Here is a 19,231-nt window from a genome sequence, read left to right as displayed (position 1 = left end):
CAACAGGAAATGTGAATTATTATGTGGATTATAATTAATGGACATCCAAGTCTGACATTTCAAAGTGGAATGTATGTACACTACCAGTCAAAAGTTTGGACACACCTACTCATTCAAGGGTTTTTCTTTATTTTTACTATTTTCTACATTGTAGAATAATAGTGAAGACATCAAAACTATGAAAGAACACATATGGAATCATGTAGTAACCAAAAAAGTGTTAAACCAATAATATTTTATATTTGAGATTCTTCAAAGTAGCCACCCTTTGCCTTGATGACAGCTTTGCACACTCTTGGCATTCTCTCAACCAACTTCATGAGGGAGTCACCTGGAATGCATTTCAATTAACAGGTGTGCCTTGTTAAAAGTTCATTTGTGGAATTTCTTTCCTTCTTAATCCAGTTTAGCCAATCAGTTGTGTTGTGACAAGGTATGGGTGGTATACAGGATGATAGCCCTTTTTTGGCGAAAGGCCAAGTCCATAATATGGCAAGAACAGCTCAAATAAGCAAAGAGAAACGACAGTCCATCATTACTTTGAGACATGAAGGTCAGTCAATGCGGAAAATGTTTATTCAAGTGCAGTCGCAAAAACCATCAAGCGCTATAATGAAACATGGTCTCATGAGGACCGCTACAGGAAAGGAAAACCCAGAGTTACCTCTGCTGCAGAGGATAAGTTCATTAGAGTTAACTGCACCTCAGATTGCTGCCCAAATAAATGCTTCACAGAGTTCAAGTAACAGACACTTCTCAACATGAACTTTTCAGAGGAGACTGTGTTAATCATGCCTTCATGGTCAAATTGCTGCAAAGAAACCACTATTAAAAGGACACCAATAAGAAGAGACTTGCTTGGGCCAAGAAATACGAGCAATGGACATTAGACCGGTGGAAATCTGTCCTTTGGTCTGATTTTTGGTTCCAACCACTGTGTCTTTGTGAGACGCAGAGTAGGTGAACGGATGATCTCTGCATGTGTTTCCCACCGTGAATCATGGAGGAGGAGGTGTGATGGTGTGGGAGTGCTTTGCTGGTGACACTGTCTGAGATGTATTTAGAATTCAAGGCACACTTAACCAGCATGGCTACCACAGCATTCTGCAGTGATACGCCATCCCATCTGGTTTGCGCTTAGTGGAACTATCATTTGTTTTTCAACAGGACAATGACCAAACACACCTCCAGGTTGTGTAACGGATATTTGACTAAGAAGGAGAGTGAGGGAGTGCTGCATCAGATTACCTAGCCTCCACAATCACCCAGCCTCAACCCAATTTAGATGGTTTGGGATGTGTTGGACTGTAGAGTGAAGGAAAAACAGCCAACAAGTGCTCAGAATATGTGGGAACCCCTTCAAGACTGTTGGAAAAGCATTCCAGGTGAAGCTGGTTGAGAGACTGCCAAGCGTGTGCAAAGCTGTCATCAAGGCAAAGGGTGGCTACTTTGAAGAATCTAAAATATAATATATATTTTGATTTGTTTAACACTTTTTTGGTTCCATATGTGTTATTTAATAGTGCTGATGTCTTCACTATTATTCTACAATGTAGAAAATAGTAAAAATAAAGAAAACCCTTGAATGAGTAGGTGTGTCCAAACTTTTGACTGGTACTGTATGTACAGAGTATTTATGTGTGTGTGTGTGTTTGTGAGAGCATGCTTGCATTTGTTTGCATGTGTGTGTGTGTGTGTGTGTGGTGGGTTAAAAGGGGAAGGGGTGATGGTGGTGGCACTAAAACAGGTGGCACACTCCTGCCAACGAGCTTCCTGAGTATCAGGTGGCAGAGGGGGATACAATGGACTGCACACGTGTCTTAAGGAATGTGTTATCACAGATCCAATACACTACAGCTGTACCAAATCACAGCACTACAGCTGTACCAAATCACAGCACTACAGCTGTACCAAATCACAGCACTACAGCTGTACCAAATCACAGCACTACAGCTGCACCAAATCACAGCACTACAGCTGTACCAAATCACAGCACTACAGCTGTACCAAATCACAGCACTACAGCTGTACCAAATCACAGCACTACAGCGGGTAGGGCAGGCTTCTTCTGGATTCACAATGTGTGTGTCCCAAACGGCACCCTTAATCAATCAATCAATCAAAAATATTTTATAAAGCCCTTTTTACATCAGCATTTGTCACAAAGTGCTTAACAGAAACCCAGCCTAAAACCCCAAACAGCAAGCAATGCAGATGTAGAAGCACAGTGGCTAGGGAAAAATTCCCTAGAAGGCAGGAACCTACCTAGGAAGAAACCTGGAGGAACCAGACTCAGAGGGGTGGCTACACTTGAATATCGGGTCACCTCTACCTCACTGAATTAAGCCCACTGTGTATGACTGAATTGCAGGCCACAGTAAATGACAAACCAAACACAGTTTGTCACGGTTGTTGCTGTTCTGATAAACTGAAACAAGACCGTTATTAGATCTGAAACCACTCATCCAGAACTCAGGAAAATCACTTCTCTCTCTGCTGCAAATATGATCACGTGACTTGCATGCCTTAAATTACATTTTGTTATGCAGTTCAGGAATTAAGTCAACAATGTAATTGTCTGCTGTAAAGGTCATTGTGTATTGTGCATCTCAAATGGCATCCTATTCCCTATATAGTGCACTACATACTGTAGGGATCTACTACTACCAAAGGGCTCTTGTCAAAAGTACTGCACAATAATGGGAATAGGGTTTCATTTGGGACACACTCTTGTCTGGGACAGGGGATTGTTGTCATATCACTTTGGGTTGTAATTCCTCTTTCCCGTAATAAGATTTGGAAAGTGTTGCATAAGCACCTTGAAGTATAAATAGCCTTCATATTGTCTATTGCACTGTGGTAACAAGAGGGCAGTTCACACAGGAGTAATAGTCATTTAACTGTCCCAAAACAGAAGAAACAACTCGACAAGATAAATAAACAGATTATAAACAGATTATAAACCGTTATCAGTTAGACAAAACCCCTATGAATCAGTTCATGCAAATAAACAACAAATAAAATACTCCTTATTTGTTAAGCCAGACACAAATTCTATGTAAAATCATGTCACTAGGGCTGTCACAGTAAACAATTAGCTAGTACTTTCCCAATGGTTGTGCATTATAAAGGTTTTATCTGATTCCTCCGCCAGGTTTAGGCTCAATATTATTATCATTGTTTAATTGCTACACCGTTTGAACAGCCTCCTTTCTCCTCTACTATGATCAATAAGACTGCAGCCTTTCAACATTACATACACATCAGCCAACAGGACAATATTGCTTTCCTCTGAACCGGCTCTCTAATTAAAAAGATAAGCAGACCCATTTGAAGCTCACTTTAATAGACAGTTTCTTGTTTCTAGGAGTGAATATTGAATAGAGCCAGTCAGATGGACAGAGTCATTGGTGCCAGGTGTTCATTCAGTTTCACATAGATTATTTGAGGTAACTATGGGACTTCCCTGTCTCTACGATGTTGGATCAAGACCAAAAATGCTATCTGTACATTCTTCGATAAAAAGGTGCTATCTAGAACCTAAAGGGGTTCTTCAGCTGTCCCCATTGGACACAGGTGTCAAACTCATTCCACGGAGGGCCGAGTGCCTGCGGGATTTTGCTCCTCCTTTGGACATGATTGATGAATTAAGGTGACTACTAAGGAACTCCCCACACCTGGTTGTCGACGGCTTAATTGAAAGGAAAAATGTAAAACCTGCAGACACTAGGCCCTCCATGAAATGAGTTTGACATAGGAGAACCCTTTGAAGAACACTTTTTAGTTCCAGGTAGAACCATTTTGGTTCCAGGTAGAACCCTTTTGAGTTCCATGTAGAACCCTTCCACAGAGGGTTCTACATGAAACCCAAAAGAGTTCTACCTGGAACCAAAAAGGGTTCTACCTGGAACCAAAAAGGTCTCTCCTATGGTAGGGGTGTCAAACGCATTCCATGGAGGGCCTAGTGTCTGCTGGTTTTTGTTTTTCCCTTTCAATTAAGACTTAGACAACCAGGTAAGTGGAGTTCCTTACTAATCAGTGACCTTAATTCATCAGTCAAGGACATGGGAAGAGCGAAAACCCGCAGACACTCTGCCCTCCGTGGAATGAGTTTGACACGTGTCCTATGGGGACAGCCGAAGAACCGTTTTGGAACCCTTTTTTCTAAGAGTATATGATGCACTTTACATTGAACAAATGCAGCCTTTGTTTTTGTCAGACCACATGGCAGCCACTGTCCATCAGGAACGAGATAGGAATGAGTTTCATCATGTGATGTTGATCCCTTCAGCAGGAAGAGGAAATGGGGTGTATGGCCTGAGTTGAGCCATAGGCTGTGTACCAAATGGAACCCAATTCTCTATAAAGTGCACTACTTTTCACCAGAGCCCTATGGTCCCTAGTCAAAAGTAGTGCACTACACAATAAATAGGGTGGCATTTGGGACGTGAGCCACATTGACCTATATCACCCATGGCCACATACAGATCAATTTGAACCTCGATCCAGGGGGTGAGAATGAGCTGAAGACTCGTCTCTCATAACCCATACATAATTCACCCCTTCCTTTCTTCCTTTCATGATGGGGAGAAAAATAAACCCTTTCAATTTCCAGACAGATCTGTTCTTGCCCTTTGGAAAATACTTGATCTATTAAAAAAGAATGAACAGATCTGTTCTTGCCAGTGGAAAATACTTGATCCATTCACGCAGAATGAGACAGAGTAATGTCCATATAGTTCAGGTAGGAAAACACATAAGTTGCACATTGAGTCAGTACAACCTCATAGAGAAAAATACAGGTCCTAGGCTGCCGTGGGCACATGCATGTGATGCATAAAATTATTGGATCAATATGGATGTTACCAATAAGATAAATGCCTAATCTTACCAAAACCTAATTTATAGCTATATACATACTGTACATACATAATTAGAGCTAGGACGATAAACCGAAAATGACCGACACTGATTTTGCTACACAACGTTCCTGCAGATGTTTCTGTTTTCTTAAACCATTATTTGGACAACAGTAATAGCCTATGTGTAACCGATGTGAAATGGCTAGCTAGTTAGCGGGTGCGCGCTAATAACGTTTCAATCGGTGACGTCACTCGCTCTGAGACCTTGAAGTAGTTGTTCCCCTTGCTCTGCAAAGGCCGAGACTTTTGTGGAGCGATGGGTAACGATGCTTCGTGGGTGTCAGTTGTTGATGTGTGCAGAGGGTCCCTGGTTCGAGCCCAGGTAGGGGCGAGGAGAGGGACAGAAGCTATACATATGCAGTATGTCGATTCCTGCTATGAAAGTATCTGCCTGGCCCTGTTTCACTGTTGGCTGCTTCGTGAGCGAGCCTCTCACGCCCTCTCCCCACAGGAGGGAGAGATGCTTTTCTGCACAAGCATATGACTGTTGCTCAAAATGCAATTGCTGGACAAAGACAGTTTTTAAAGCAAGTACTGTTGTTTTAGTTACAGAGAAGAGAGTCGCAGCTTTCTGTGAGTATACAATTTATTTCTTACCTCTTAAAATTGAGTTCATCGCACCACTTTACAACCGGAGTATGGTTTTGATGCGCCCGCAGAGCGGAGTGCACCATTTGCGCTGAATAGGCCTACATCAAGTAGACTAGGCGTAGTGCTGGAAAGTTCTGTTGGACATTACATTTACTGATAGATTAATCAATTAGCCTACATGGCTATCAAGCAACAAAATCACATTTAGAGTTAGCAATCTAGGTAAGTGTTTTGAGTTCCCACTTCCTCAGGTGGTGAATAGTATAACCTAGGCCAATAGTCGTCGGCAAAATCATCTCTGAAGAGCCAAAAATATTTGGATCCTATTTTGACAGTTTGCACATAAAAATATCAATCATGCCTTCCCTGGACATGTTAGATGAAATAGCTTACTTTTTAATCATACTGTAGGCTAAAGTCTTGGCACTGGAAAAAAAACTGAATACTAATGGAAAGTAGGCCTAATTGTCCATAAAACAATAATATACAGTATTTCTTTGTATTTATCGAGCAAAATAGTTAAATTTATCATAATATTACTTTTTTGTCCATATCACCCAGGTCTAACATACAGTTGAAGTCGGAAGTTTACATACACCTTAGCCAAATACATTCAAACTCAGTTTTTCACAATTCCTGACATTAAATCCTAGTAAAAATTCCCTGTCTTAGGTCAGTTAGGATCACCACTGTATTTTAAGATTGTTAAATGTCAGAATAATAGCAGAGAGAATTATTTATTTCAGCTTTTATTTCTTTCATCACATTCCCAGCAGGTCAGAAGTTTACATACACTCAATTAGTATTTGGTAGCATTGCGTTTAAATTGTTTAACTTGGGTCAAACGTTTCGGATCGCCTTCCACAAGCTTCCCACAATAAGTTCGGTGAATTTTGGCCCATTTCTCCTGACAGAGCTGGTGTAACTGAGTCAGGGTTGTAGGCCTCCTTGCTCACAAATGCTTTTTCAGTTCTACCCACACATTTTCTATAGGATTGAGGTCAGAGTTTTGTGATGGCCACTCCAATACCTTGACTTTGTTGTCCTTAAGCCATTTTGCCACAACTTTGGAAGTATGCTTGGGGTCATTGTCCATTTGGAAGACCCATTTGCGACCAAGCCTTAACTTCCTGACTGATGTCTTGAGATGTTACTTCAATATATCCACATAATTTTCCTACCTCATGATGCCATCTATTTTGTGAAGTGCACCAGTCCCTCCTGCCGCAAAGCACCCCCACAACATGAGGCTGCCACCCCCGTGCTTCACGGTTGGGATGGTGTTCTTCGGCTTGCAAGCCTCCCCCTTTTTCCTCCAAACATAACGATGGTCATTATGGCCAAACAGTTCTATTTTTGTTTCATCAGACCAGAGAACATTTCTCCAAAAAGTACAATCTTTGTCCCCATGTGCAGTTGCAAACTGTATTCTGTCTTTTTTATGGCGGTTTTGGAGCAGTGGCTTCTTCCTTGCTGAGCGGCTTTTCAGGTTATGTCGATATAGGACTCGTTTTACTGTGGATATAGATACTTTTGTACCTGCTTCCTCCAGCATCTTCACAAGGTATTTTGCTGTTATTCTGGGATTGATTTGCACTTTTCGCACCAAAGTACGTTCATCTCTAGGAGACAGAGCGCGTCTCCTTCCTGAGCAGTATGACGGCTGCGTGGTCCCATGGTGTTTATACTTGCATACTATTGTTTATACAGATGAACGTGGCACCTTCAGGCATTTGCAAATTGCTCCTGAGGATGAACCAGACTTGCGGAGGTCTACAATTTCTTTCTGAGGTCTTGGCTGATTTCTTTTGATTTTCCCATGACGTCAAGCAAAGAGGCACTGAGTTTGAAGGTAGGCCTTGAAATACATCCACAGGTGCTCCTTCAATTAACTCAAATTATGTCAATTAGCCTATCAGAAGCTTCTAAAGCCATGACATAATTTTCTGGAATTTTCCAAGCTGTTTAAAGGCACAGTCAACTTAGTGTATGTAAACTTCTGACCCACTGGAATTGTGATCCACTGAATTATAAGTGAAATAATCTGTCTGTAAACAATTATTGTAAAAATGACTTGTGTCATGCACAAAGTAGATGTCCTACCCAATTTGCCAAAACTATAGTTTGTTAACAAGATATTTGTGGAGTGGTTGAAAAACGAGTTTTAATGACTCCAACTTATGTGTATGTAAACTTTCCGACTTCAACTGTATACACTTACATACATACACACACATACTAGTCCTATCAATAGATCATGCAAAGACACTACCAATAAATCCCCCCAGTGCCTGGTGATTTGGTGCTTAGTCTCTGGGATGCAAATTAAAATTATGAGGAGGACGATCAATTCTAATCTGGCGCTCTAATCCCGCTTGGAATTAGAAAGGAGGAATAGAAGGAGTACATGAATTATAGACAAAAAGTACAAAAGCAGGGAGCAGGCCTTTGAAGATGCAGAGCCTTAAATGTCACCCAGCAGCTTTGATGTTCCTGGGCTGCCTTTGTCTCTCTGTTAGAATACATAAAACGCTCTAGAACAGACAGAAAACCCAGACGGGTTTCAATGGGACATTTCATGTTGGCTCGAACCATCAAACGCTCTTCACCTCCTACTGTAATCTTATGGAGACAGCTACAGTACCTCTACCTTTCAGTGGCAAACAGCTATTGTATGGACCAAGCGTTCTCTATCACTCACTCAGCCAGGACACGTTGACATTTGTGAATCACACTGTAGAACATACTGTGCATACTTATAAAAACGACAGTAATAACATATTATTGAAGCCATCAATCACTATATGTTATGTTACTCATTCAAGGTAGGCATCAATATTTTTCAAAATGAGGAAATTACAAGAAAGATGTCTTATTCTGGGAACAGAACAGTACATACAGATACTTTGGCATTATCCTAAATCTTTAGCCTACCTATGTGCAACTACAGGGAACTGCATTGGTTTGTGTGTTCATGTTTCGAGGGGAACACAGCTAGCTGGCTATATGCAGCATGCAGACAGACAGACAGCCTAATCCTAGTGAGTCAGTCTGCTTTTCTCTCCTCCTCTCTCCTCTCCTCTATCTGCTCTGATGAGTGGAGGAGCTGTGGAGAGAACAGAACAACACTTGAATGCGGCTGTAATCAAGGTCCATACGCTGAAGTGGGCCAATCAATTCAGCTGTCTGCTTCTGTTCTCATCAGGGATCTCAGAGCACACTACGAGTAGCGGGCTGCTGCCTGATCAGGCCACTAAAGGTGAGCGAACAACAGGAGCATTTCAACAGCCTCTAATAATGTTCTTCACTGCAGGGAGAGAGAGAGAATGAGAGAGAGAGAGAGAGAGAGAGAGAGAGCCATGACTAGGAAGTTTGGAGGAACATGGCTTTTTTACTGACCCAGAGAGAATACTGTCATGGCTGATGTGACAAGGGACTCTGCATGGTGTTTTATCCATCCTGCAGTAAAAAACATAGTGATGGAATAGTACAACATTTCATACAAATGTTACAGAACCAGAAACACTCGTATTAATGTTATGTTATACCATGGCATCAGTGGCGGTCGGTGCCGTTTAAGATGAGGGATGATTCAAAAAAAATTATGAGCATGGCATATTTATATTACAGCATATTGGATGACTGTCATTCATATTCATTCACCCAGTTTAATGTAACAGTGATAGGGTTAGGCTACTACATGGCACTCAAATGTTCCCTATACACATTATGAGGTTGCTACAACCTAGCTTATGAATGAAAGTTTACAACGTAGGTACACAGGTCGAGAGAATTTAGAGTAATCAAGATGACAAGACAGTGACACATTCAATACCGCCTTGCACACTCTTGCCTGCATCTAGCTGATCTAGGGTGTAATCACTAGTCCAACAGTTGCAAATTAGTGTTTCTATTGGACAAATTCAGGTATGTTTATCCCCGTTTCGTTCCGTTTGCTTCCGTTTAAGAAACTTTTTTCAACAGAATTGGCAGAATTAATATACCCCTGATCAAACGCAAACATTTCACTTTCAAGAGCAGCCACATAAAAAACGCATGATCACTTTGCTCATTGTATATATAATTCCTTCTCGCAACTATCTACATGCTCTCCTCCTCTCACCTTTTTCTTTCGCTCGTGGACTACAATCCTGCAGTGCAGTGTACAGTCAGATAGCAGTTTAGCAGTTACACCGGTGTGCCCCGGGGCTCAGGCTGGGCCACTCAAGGACATTCAGAGACTTGTCCTGAAGCTACTCCTGCGTTGTCTTGGCTGTGTGCTTAGGGTCGTTGTTCTGTTGGAAGGTGAACCTTCGCTCCAGTCTGAGGTCCTGAGTGTTCTAGAGCAGGTAGAGCAGGTAAAGGATCTCTTTGTACTTTGCGTCATTCATCTTTAGCTTGATCCTTAATAGTCTCCCAGTCCCTGCCGCTGAAAAACATCCCCACAGCATGATGCTGCCACCACCATGCTTCACCGTAGGGATGGTGTCAGGTTTCCTCCAGACGTGACGCTTGACATTCAGGCCAAAGAGTTCAATCTTGGTTTCATCAGACCAGAGAATCTTGTTTCTCACTGTCTGAGAGTCCTATAGCTGCATTTTGGCAAACTCCAAAATGGGCTGTCATGTGCCTTTTACTGAGGAGTGGCTTCCGTCTGGCCTCCGTCTGGCCACTCTACCATAAAGGCCTGATTGTAAATCCTTCTGGAAGGTTCTTCCATCGCAACAGAAGAACTCTGGAGCTCTGTCAGAGTGACCATCGGGTTCTTGGTCACCTCCCTGACCTTGGTCAAGGCCCTTCACCCCCTTTTGCTCATTTTGGTCGGGCGGCCAACTCTAGGAAGAGTCTTGGTGGTTCCAAACTTCTTCCATTTAAGAATGATGGAGGCCACTGTGTTCTTGGGGACCTTCAATGCTGCAGACATTTTTTGGTACCCTTCCCCAGATCTGTGCCTCGACACAATCCTGTCTCGGAGTGCTACGGACAATTCCTTCGACCTCATGACTTGGTTTTTGCTCTGACATGCACTGTCAACTGTGGTACCTTATATAGACAGGTGTGTGCCCATCCAAATAATTTATCACAGGTGGACTCCAATCAAGTTGTAGAAACATCTCAAGGATGATCAATGGAAAAAGGATGCATCTGAGCTCAATTTTGAGTCTCATAGGAAAGGGTCTGAATACTTATGTAAATAAGGTATCTGTTTTTAAAAATTTTATACATTTGATAACATTTCTAAAAATCTGCTGTAGCTTTGTCATTATGGGGTATTGTGTGTAGATTGATGAGGATGATTTTTAAATGTAATACATTTCAGAAAAAGGCGTAAAAAAGTGTGGAAAAGGGGAAGGGGTCTGAATACTTTCTGAATGAACTGTATATCAGCACGGTAAAATTCAATGGTTTACATGTTCTATGTTCGAGCTGTTTTTGAAAGCAAGAGTCGAATTGAAAACATTATTGGCATTGCTGAGTTCGATTTTCATAATAGCAAGCTAGGACTGATGGTTTGGTTAGCTAAATTAGCAAGTCTGTTTGGTTACCAATGTAACTACTGTAGCTATGTAGTAAACTTGCTAGCTTGTTACTTCAGTGGATGTTGAACACATTTCTACCTGCAAATTTACACATTTCTAGCGGCAAATGTGCTACATTTTAGCCATGGTATAAAAGGGATAATCAACTTGGGGCTCTATGCATTCTCTGGAAAATATTGCAACTCCTTGGAAGGTTAGTTCCACTCCCTGCTAGCGCGTCATCGAACACCCTTCCCACGTCGTTCAGTATTTTCCATTGAACGCATATCCCCTCATTGATTATCCCTTACTTATGTTATGCCATCATCTTCATATGTGAGCTAGGCCTACATCCAAGCTTAGAGCATCCAAGCTTAGAGCATCCATTTACACATCCCACACATACTGCCTTTTTAGCACAGAGAAACAGACCGCAGCAAAATGGAAGCTTTCCCTCTACCTCTCTCTCTCCCAGCCAGCCAGTTGCTGACTGCCATAGAATGATGCAAGAGTGGAACCATGCAGGCAGCAGAGCCAGCATGAGATCCAGTCAATCAAGCCATCTGTAGGAGTGCTGAGGCTCAAATGGCATCCTTTTGGCTATATAGGGAAATAGGGTGCCATCTGTAGGAGTTCCGAAGCTGGAGGTCCAGAAGCAGGGCCTACACAGAAGCAGCATCCCAAATGGCACCCTATTATATAGTGCACTACTTTTTGTGCCATTTGGGACGTAGCCACATTAGAGCTGTCAGCTGTGAGAGTTGGACCCTGAGAGGCCTGCCCAGAGAGGCCTGCCCAGAGAGGCCTGCCCAGAGAGGCCTGCCCAGAGAGGGCTGGCTGAGGACCATGACGCCCGCGCTGCCACTGCTGCTGAACAAACTCAGCTTCCACACAACACCTGTGTTCCACCTTCTCTACAGCAGGACTCACAGATGCTCCCAAAGCTCTGGTGATGCCACCACACACCTCACACCCTCCCAGCTCTCTCTGAAGTGACTGAACCATGGGCAAAACAAACGATCGGGGTCTCGCTAGTAGGGATTTCACAGAAATCACAAAACACAACCACCACCATACGATAATAGAGAATAAAGATGAAGCACCAACCTGTTAATTCAATAAACAACAGGAAACCCTATTTTCGTCATTTTATTTTCCACTAATTTGGTTTGAGCATATTTTGACCAAAATCTAGCTATTAGCTACTAGCTAGAGAAAATCCTGAATTGACTATCCTCCAGCATTAGATGAGAACTGATCAACAGGCATGAAGTTACATGAAGTTAACTTCATTGGATCTGGTGGCTCCTGTAGGGCTTAAGTGGGCCCATAGTCCCACTGGGGAGACTTCCAATGCAATCACACAGGAAATCAATGGAGACAATTTAAGAGTTGAATCGAAACAGAAATGGCTGATGACAAACAGTGCCAAATGGCACCCAATTCCTTATATAGTGCACTAATTTTAACCAGGGCCCATAGGGCTCTTATCAAAAGTAGTACACTACAGGGAATATAGTGCCATTTGGGATGCAGCCTTGTTGCTACTGATGAGGATTATGCGAAAGGGAACCAAGGATTGGCCTGCTTGGGGGGAGTAGTTTGGAGCTGGAAAATGTGTTTTTATACACTAATGTGTTAGGCTTGTATGTTGTATGTTATATGGTCAAAACAGACAAGCATACAGGGATTTAGGAAGACCTCAAAATGTAATGTATTTGGTACTTTTATGGTACTTCTCTCAGATACCGCAAAAGGCTAAGCTGCTGCTGATGATAACCATAGAGAAGTAACGTTACGACAAGATTTGCAATGCCATGTCACAAATTTCACTTTGTACATCAACATCATGCACGTTTACAGAGTCACACGGATTACAATAAATTTGCTTAAACAAGTATACATTATATTCCCTTTTTCTGTAGAGCAGCATGGATGACTTGTCACGAAACCAGGACAAAAAAAGACCATGATGTTGGAGACAACATTTAATCGATAGAATGGTCGTTTGGAGGAAGGTTTGCTGACATACATTTCACATTTGTATTTCAAAGCATAATTGAGAAATAATGAATCAAAGTTGGCATTTTTATGACATTTTGGCCTTACGCAGGCCTCCTTGAATACTCCATAATGTTTCATATGTAGGTGTTAGTCAGCGCCCTAAAGCTAACCGCTAAGGCTTTCTTCACATCAATAAGGAGAAGATAAGTTAGGTAGACAAACCACATGACTTTTTCCTAAGGAGCCAGGTAATTAGATTTGACATTTTGACAGCTGTCAGCATTATGAGATCTATGCTAAACCACTGAACTGCGAAAAGACAAGAAAAGAGAGAAAAAATACAACCAATAGTCTTTGTAATAATCAGAAGAATTGGGGTCTCATTTCAACTCCTGTATTAACCAGTGATCAGAAATGACTCATGGTTCATAGTGGATGAGGTGATTGAGATTCAAGGAAAGGTTAGGACAAGAGGCTACCAGAGATAGGAAGTGAATAAGAATAGGTGTAAAGCGGAAAAACGGTGTTGGATACACCATATTCAAAACAACAACAGCTCTACAGAGCTGTCTGCATAAGTGAGGAACTGACAGAAGAAAAGCTGGTTTGATAGATGTATGTGAAAAATATCAGAATGATCACAATTTCGTGACTTTTTAAAAGGGGTCATTCCATCAATTAGCATACAAACTCAGTCATTCACCGATGGGAAACTGCCTTTATAACTTATTGAACCCTGTGTGACCTCAGTGACAAAGACGTATTTCTATGACAAAACACAAATCACATCTCAGAAATTACACTCAGCCAGTGAATGAGTAACTAGCTATTGTCAGGGAAGACAATGCATGTACTCAGTTTAATGCATGTACTAAGAGACTCTACTAATGGTTAGTAATACACAATCAGTCAAACTATTTGGGGCTTTAAAAATATATAACATTCATGTCACGACTCGTACCGAAGGTGGCTCCTCTTCCTGTTCGGGTGGCGCTCGGCGGTCGTCGTCACCGGCCTACTAGCTGCCACCGATCCCTTTTCCCTTTTCTGTTGGTTTTGTCTTATTGGTTTCACCTGTTTCTTGTTTGGGTTTTAGTTGGGCTATTTAAGCCGGTAGGCCCGCCTGTTCTTTGTGCGGGCTTATTGATTTTCCACTGTGTTATTGTGTGGTAGTGCGTGTTGTTTTTGGGTTTTCCCTCCGGACTGGTTAGGTCCTGGTTTTGGGCATTTGTGTATGTGCGCCCAGTATCTTGGCGAGTACTATTTTTCCTGCGCATATAAAGCGCTATTTCTGTACCTCCTGCCTCCTGCGCCTGACTCCGCACCCACTACGCCCAGTGCGTTACAATTCAAAGTGGAGACAGTTTATAGACAACACATACATGCATTCTATTCTGGATTTGTTTCATTAAATTAATGATATATAGCTATTGATTCTTGAAGAATATAACTTAAACACGCCTCATGAGCATACTTGCTTTACTCCACTGTTTGTTAACAACAACATGCATATCTACAGCAGCCATCTGAGGCTGATAAGGGTTGGGTTTCAGATAAACAGCAGGGTGGTGTGTGTCTGTGTGTCTTTCTGCTTCTTAGTGTCAGTGGTCCTCAGCTGGTGTCCTCCTGCTTAAAGTGCTAATTACACTGCCGGCTGGCCTGACCCTGACCTCCAGCCCATAGAGAAGGCCGGTTCTCACGGCCGGGATGCACCACTGGAAGTGGCCTTTAGGCCTGCCACTTCACAACATTGTAGTGCGCATGAATAGGTCTGACAATGAGGGTCATCACCCCGCTGCCCACCATCTTGACATCCCCCCTGACAATGGCCCTCGCCTGGCCCTGGGTGCCTAACAACGGTCGGGTACGCGTGACAGAAGCTCCACTCCAGGGCTCTTTACTCAGCAGGTCAGGGCCATACAGGGCTGCATCCTAAATGGCACCCTATTCCCTATATATTGTGCACTAATATGGAACAGGACCCATAGTGCTAGTCCTATGGGCCTTGATCAAATGTAGTGCATAATATATAGAGAATAGGGTGCAATTTGGAATGCAGATTGGGCCATGCTGCTGCACCTCTTTGTCAGACAGCAAGCACCCTCCTCCACCATGGCCCTGGAGGCTGGCTCTTTATCGATCAAGTATTGTTCATATGAAGGAGAAGAATGATAAGGCTGACTTCTTTGTCCAGCCGGTCCAAGGATGTGTCCTAAATTCCCTATATAGTGCACTACTTTTGACCAGGGCATTGGTCAAAAGGGTCTCAAACTGCTTAAAAGATGGGCACACAGATTTCTCAAATGCATCTGGAAGAATCTGTAAAATTATGATAAAATTATGGCCTTGTATTGCTTAATGTCTCAGAAAAACAACAGAAACTGGGGATATTGAAATAATCTCTGCCCATATTCTTGTTGAATATGACAAATGATGCCTTAAATACTGCAGCTCACCCACAATACTGCATTTGAGGTAAAAAGCAGAGGTATTTCATTTTGAAGTGCGGTTCTGTCAACTGTTTGCATTAATATCAATCAAGGCTCATCCATGACCTCTCATAACAATTTAGTCGCAGCACTGGAAATGAGAAACGAGGGCGCGAACAAGAACAATTGCACTTTCGAAACAGGTGGGTGAAGTAGCCATTACATAATCACATCATCAAGAGTGTGGACTGTGGAGTTCAATTATCAAAGCTGTCATCAATAAGGGGGAAAAAACTAGGTTTAGCTATTCATGTAACTTGTGTGTGTGTGTCTGCGTGTGTAGGTGATTTGGAGGAGGTAGTCTCAGCCAGGCCCCAGCCGGGGATCATTTGGAGAATCTAGCCAGGTCTCTCCCAGGGAATGACATTCCATTTATATTGCTATTCCCTTTACAGTGTGCACTACTTTTGACCAGAGCTAAAAAGTCCTATACAATAATGGTAAGCATGTCATATTTATCTAAGACAATCAGGAAAAACATTACCTTCTCATTTTTATATCCATATTTTCCTGGTACCTGTTGAAGCAGCCTTGTACATTTGTCAGTAATACTAACCACACGCAGCTCAAATACAGCTATTCTCTCTAATTTCCATGGAATCTTTGACAACACATATCTGTACTTAATTCACAATAGAGGAATGTGATTGGTGCATAGTACAGAGGTCAAAGCTACAGCATATTACACTGAAGGGAGGCTTCCTAAGAACGCTTAATGGATGTCATTCTGACTTTAGTCTTCTTCCCAATGACACACATCTCCATTACCAGTGGTCTTTACGGAGAGCTTTCAATAGGAACTCATCAAAACTGTGAACTACACTCAGCAAAAAAAGAAACGCTCCTTTTTCAGGACCCTGTCTTTCAAAGATAATTCGTAAAAATAACCAAAAACTTCACAGATCTTCATTGTAAAGGGTTTAAACACTGTTTCCCATGCTTGTTCAATGAACCATAAACAATTAATGAACATGCACCTGTGGAACGGTCGTTAAGACACTAACAGCTTACAGACGGTAGGCAATTAAGGTCACAGTTATGAAAACTTAGGACACTAAAGAGGCCTTTCTACTGACTCTGAAAAACACCAAAAGAAAGATGCCCAGGGTGCCTGCTCATCTGCGTGAACGTGCTTTAGGCATGCTGCAAGGAGGCATGAGGACTGCAGATGTGGCCAGGGAAATAAATTGCAATGTCAGTACTGTGATATGCCTAACACAGCGCTACGTGGAGACAGGACAGACAGCTGATCGTCCTCGCAGTGGCAGATCACGTGTAACAACACCTGCACAGGATCGGTACATCTGAACATCACACCTGCCGGACAGGTACAGTATGGTAACAACAACTGCCCGAGTTACACCAGGAATGCACAATCCCTCCATCAGAGCTCAGACTGTCCGCAATAGGCTGAGAGAGGCTGGATTGAGGGCTTGTAGGCCTGTTGTAAGGCAGGTCCTCACCAGACATCAGCGGCAACAACGTCGCTGTCGCTGAACCAGACAGGACTGGCAAAAAGTGCTCTTCTCTGACGAGTCACGGTTTTGTCTCACCAGGGGATATGGTCGGATTCGCGTTTATCGTCGAAGGAATGAGCGTTACACCGAGGCCTGTGCTCTGGAGCGGGATCGATTTGGAGGTGGAGGGTCCGTCGTGGTCTGGGGCGGTGTGGCACAGCATCATCGGACTGAGCTTGTCATTGCAGGCAATCTCAACGCTGTGCGTTACAGGGAAGACATCCTCCTCCCTCATGTGGTACCCTTCCTGCAGGCTCATCCTGACATGACCCTCCAGCATGACAATGCCACCAGCCATACTGCTCATTCTGTGGGTGATTTCCTGCAAGACAGGAATGTCAGTGTTCTGCCATGGCCAGCGAAGAGCCCGGATCTCAATCCCATTGAGCACGTCTGGGACCTGTTGGATCGGAGGGTGAGGGCTAGGGCCATTCCCCCCAGAAATGTCCAGGAACTTGCAGGTGTCTTGGTGGAAGAGTGGGGTAACATCTCACAGCAAGAACTGGCAAATCTGGTGCAGTCCATGAGGAGGAGATGCACTGCAGTACTTAATGCAGCTGGTGGCCACACCAGATACTGACTGTTACTTTTGATTTTGACCCCCCCCTTTGTTCAGGGACACATTATTCAATTTCTGTTAGTCACATGTATGTGGAACTTGTTCAGTTTATGTCTCAGTTGTTGAATCTTGTTATGTTCATACAAATATTTACACATGCTAAGTTTTCTGAAAATAAACGCAGTTGACAGTGAGAGGACGTTTCTTTTTTTGCTGAATTTATTTCTCTGAGAGTAAACAACAAAAACGTTGTGATATCTGATAAAAGGTCAAATGTTAATTTCAGATCCAACATGACATCAAAACCTTGGATATTTGATAAAAGGTCAAATGTCCATTTCAGATCCAACATGTTCCACTAAAGCACAAGATATTTATTTTTTTGTAAAGTTATATATGAAGAGTTTATTTCCAAAAGCTTTATCCAACAATTTTTCACATTTGTGTTTTTTCATGAGAAATGATTGCTTATTGGTACCTTTATGTGTGTGTAAAAAATATTACTGTCCTCAGATTTTTTATTCATAGATTTTAGATGTGTATAACAATTGGTTTTGTTGCAAAACTCTATATATCACGTGTTTAGCTGGAATGGAATGTTCGTATCCTATACATTTAAATTCAACACATCATAAATCTAGCCTCATGCTATAGTACTTGATGATTAGAGTTGGGCCTTGTCCCAAATGACACCATAATCCCTATTGTGCACTACTTTTGACGACAGCCCAGATGGGATCTCATATTATTTCACAGATCATTTTTTGTATATAACGATGTTACAAATGTATCATTTGTGCAGTTCTTTATATTATTATAATTTTTTTGTCACATTTGACAGTGTAAAACCTTGCAGTGCTCCCGAGTCGATCAGCGGTCTAAGGCACTGCATCTCAGTGCAAGATGCGTCACTACAGTCCCTGGTTCAAATCCAAGCTGTATCACATCAGGCTGTGATTGGGAGTCCCATAGGGCAGCGCACAATTGGCCCAGCATCATCCGGGTTGGGCCGGGGTAGGCCGTCATTGTAAATAAGAATTTGTTCTAAACTAAATTGGTAGTTAAATAAAAAAATAAAAGTGTTACTATTTTCTCTGAGAGTTAGGCGGATATATCTTGTTTTGCAACAAAATGTGATTGTTTGTCTCTCTGAAATGAAACTATCTAGTGATAGGTTTCAAATCAATACATTTCTGTCATTTAACACCAATCTCTTTTATAAGTTCTTTCAACAAAAAAAAGCATATTTACCAACATTTCTGAAATTGTATATATAGCGTTTTCGAATGAAATTCTTCATACATTACATCACATTTATCTGTCAGAAAAGCTCTGACCTACCTGCTACATTGGCCACATCTGCGGTGCTGACGTTCTGGGCATTAGGTCGCACTCTGAAGGTCACAGCTGGGCCTACCACTCTGTAAAAAATAACACACACACACACACACACACACACACACACACACACACACACACACACACACACACACACACACACACACACACACACACACACACACACACACACACACACACACACACACACACACACACACACACACACACACACACACACACAGTGAGATGAGACACTCCAAACACAAGCAGGAATCTATTTTTCATGGTG

At 42.3% G+C, this 19,231-nt stretch overlaps 1 protein-coding gene across 1 annotated transcript in view; it reads right to left on the bottom strand.

Annotated features, from left to right (window-relative positions):
• The window catches only part of LOC139559970 (receptor-type tyrosine-protein phosphatase N2-like), a 189,022-nt gene that overhangs the window by 105,228 nt on the left and 64,563 nt on the right, over window positions 1-19,231 (bottom strand). Inside the window, exon 13 of the mRNA XM_071376469.1 lies at window positions 18,943-19,022. Coding sequence (XP_071232570.1) covers window positions 18,943-19,022 — 80 coding nt within the window. The remainder of the gene's footprint in view (window positions 1-18,942; window positions 19,023-19,231) is intronic.

Source organism: Salvelinus alpinus, chromosome 30, assembly GCF_045679555.1.
Source record: "Salvelinus alpinus chromosome 30, SLU_Salpinus.1, whole genome shotgun sequence".
Classification (NCBI taxonomy): domain Eukaryota; kingdom Metazoa; phylum Chordata; class Actinopteri; order Salmoniformes; family Salmonidae; genus Salvelinus; species Salvelinus alpinus.
Note: the sequence above shows the minus strand (reverse complement) of the source record. Positions and strands in the feature narration are given on the sequence as shown.